General features: G+C 44.0%; 2 protein-coding genes across 2 annotated transcripts in view; both read left to right on the top strand.

Annotated features, from left to right (window-relative positions):
* Positions 1–761, top strand: part of Pmar_PMAR028028 (cathepsin z, putative) — a gene marked incomplete at its 5' end in the record, with an annotated part of 1517 nt that extends 756 nt beyond the window's left edge. Inside the window, 3 exons of the mRNA XM_002766602.1 lie at positions 1–105; positions 158–222; positions 267–761. The exon at positions 1–105 is cut by the window's left edge and continues 4 nt beyond it. Of these exons, the coding sequence (XP_002766648.1) occupies positions 1–20 (20 nt within the window). The 3' untranslated portion in view covers positions 21–105; positions 158–222; positions 267–761. The remainder of the gene's footprint in view (positions 106–157; positions 223–266) is intronic.
* Positions 762–1492: 731 nt separating this feature from the next.
* Positions 1493–1549, top strand: part of Pmar_PMAR028027 (hypothetical protein) — a gene marked incomplete at both ends in the record, with an annotated part of 254 nt that continues 197 nt past the window's right edge. Inside the window, one exon of the mRNA XM_002766601.1 lies at positions 1493–1549. Within this exon, the coding sequence (XP_002766647.1) occupies positions 1493–1549 (57 nt within the window).

Below are 1549 nucleotides of genomic sequence, written 5' to 3'. Positions count from 1 at the left end.
TGTTTTTAGATATTGGATAATGCGTAATTCGTGGGGAAGCTTTTGGGGGGAACATGGGTATATGCGAATAAAGTTCGGTACGCTTCTCATCGACTCGCAATGCAGGTGGGCGAGAGCTTGATGAAGTTTGCGAATCACTTCTCGTGGTTTTCTTCAGCTGGGGTGAGCCTAGTGATAATGTCAGGGGAGAAGTAGTACCTAACGTACCGTTTGGTGTTGGAAGTAAGTACTTTCGAATTGGCCTTATTTTTCCGAGCGTGTTGTAGATACGAAGTCGCTTGTCGCGGCAAACTACGTCGAAATGGACCCTATGGGGAATGCGGTAGACCTCCACCCTGCTGGTAGATCTGCTGAGCATTCGGTTGATATCACAATATAATGTCTTGACAAGTTTTATGTCCTATAGCTCTTCACTGTTCTGTCGAGGTGAGGAGTCTATTAGAAACCTTACCATAGTAGTAGTGAACGTGCGGCCATTGTGATATGCACGTCAATTTATCTGATGCATTAATGAGGCTACTAGTGGTGCATTTCTGTATTGTATAGTTTATGCCTTACTGGCTGGTGAGCAAAACGTTGTTCATTATTGTTGTTATTATCGTCGTAGTCTCTCATTTAATTGGTCGCATTTGCCGAATCTGCCGAAAACGTTGCGGGCAGTAGAAAGATAATCGGCAAGAATTATTTTATGTTATCTCCGTTATCAATTACAAGCTACTATGAGATGCCTTGATGGTAGAAGGAAAGGTGGTAGATAATGCGTTATTGCATGTTGCGTTTTGAGTTGTCATCGGAAAATGGTAATCATGAATCGCTTCGCTCCGCTGAAGCACATACGTAGAATTTTGTGATTCTGTAGAGGTTCTTGAGTATGAGGAGTCCGACTGATGAAGTTGTACTGTCGGGTAATAGTAATGTTGATAAGCTGATACAGCAGTTGGTCAATGGTAGTAAGAGGCAACTAGTGGTTTGTCCCTGACTGGGGGAAACAGCGATCCTGAGGGTTTTGTGAAGAACACATTTTTGGAATTTGGTGTGCAGAAGTCGGGCGTTTTTAATAGAGCGTCTACGTGCCCACCTGAAACGATAAGAATCGACGAAGTGGGGATGGCCCCTGTTGGTGCTGAGCTTGTTACGATGGGATTAGAAGCTCTTAGTGAGGAACCTAACTCTCCTGTCGTTGATACGCCAGCATTTACGCCGGGGTTTGCCACTGTACGAAGAGATGAGGTCGACTATGAGGTAAATGAGGAGGAGCTTACTACGGTGATGCCGAGGAATATTCCGAATAAATATACACAGCATAGGCTATTGGAGGCGATAGACGAGCAAGGCTTGAAAACGATGTAGAATTTTTCTATATTCCTGTGAATTTCAAAAACGGTAGTAGTATGCGCTACGCATTTATTGAATCTGCTCGTCATGATCATGCCGTGCATTTTATGGAAGTACTCGACGGTTTTCGTTTACCAGCGGTGAGATCGGTTAAAATATGCTAGAGTGTGTTGGGGTTGGAAAGGAATGTAGAGCACTACCGCAATTCTCCGGT

This window comes from Perkinsus marinus (assembly GCF_000006405.1).
Source record: "Perkinsus marinus ATCC 50983 genomic scaffold scf_1104296972422, whole genome shotgun sequence".
NCBI classification, from domain to species: Eukaryota; Perkinsozoa; order Perkinsida; family Perkinsidae; genus Perkinsus; species Perkinsus marinus.
Note: the sequence above shows the minus strand (reverse complement) of the source record. Positions and strands in the feature narration are given on the sequence as shown.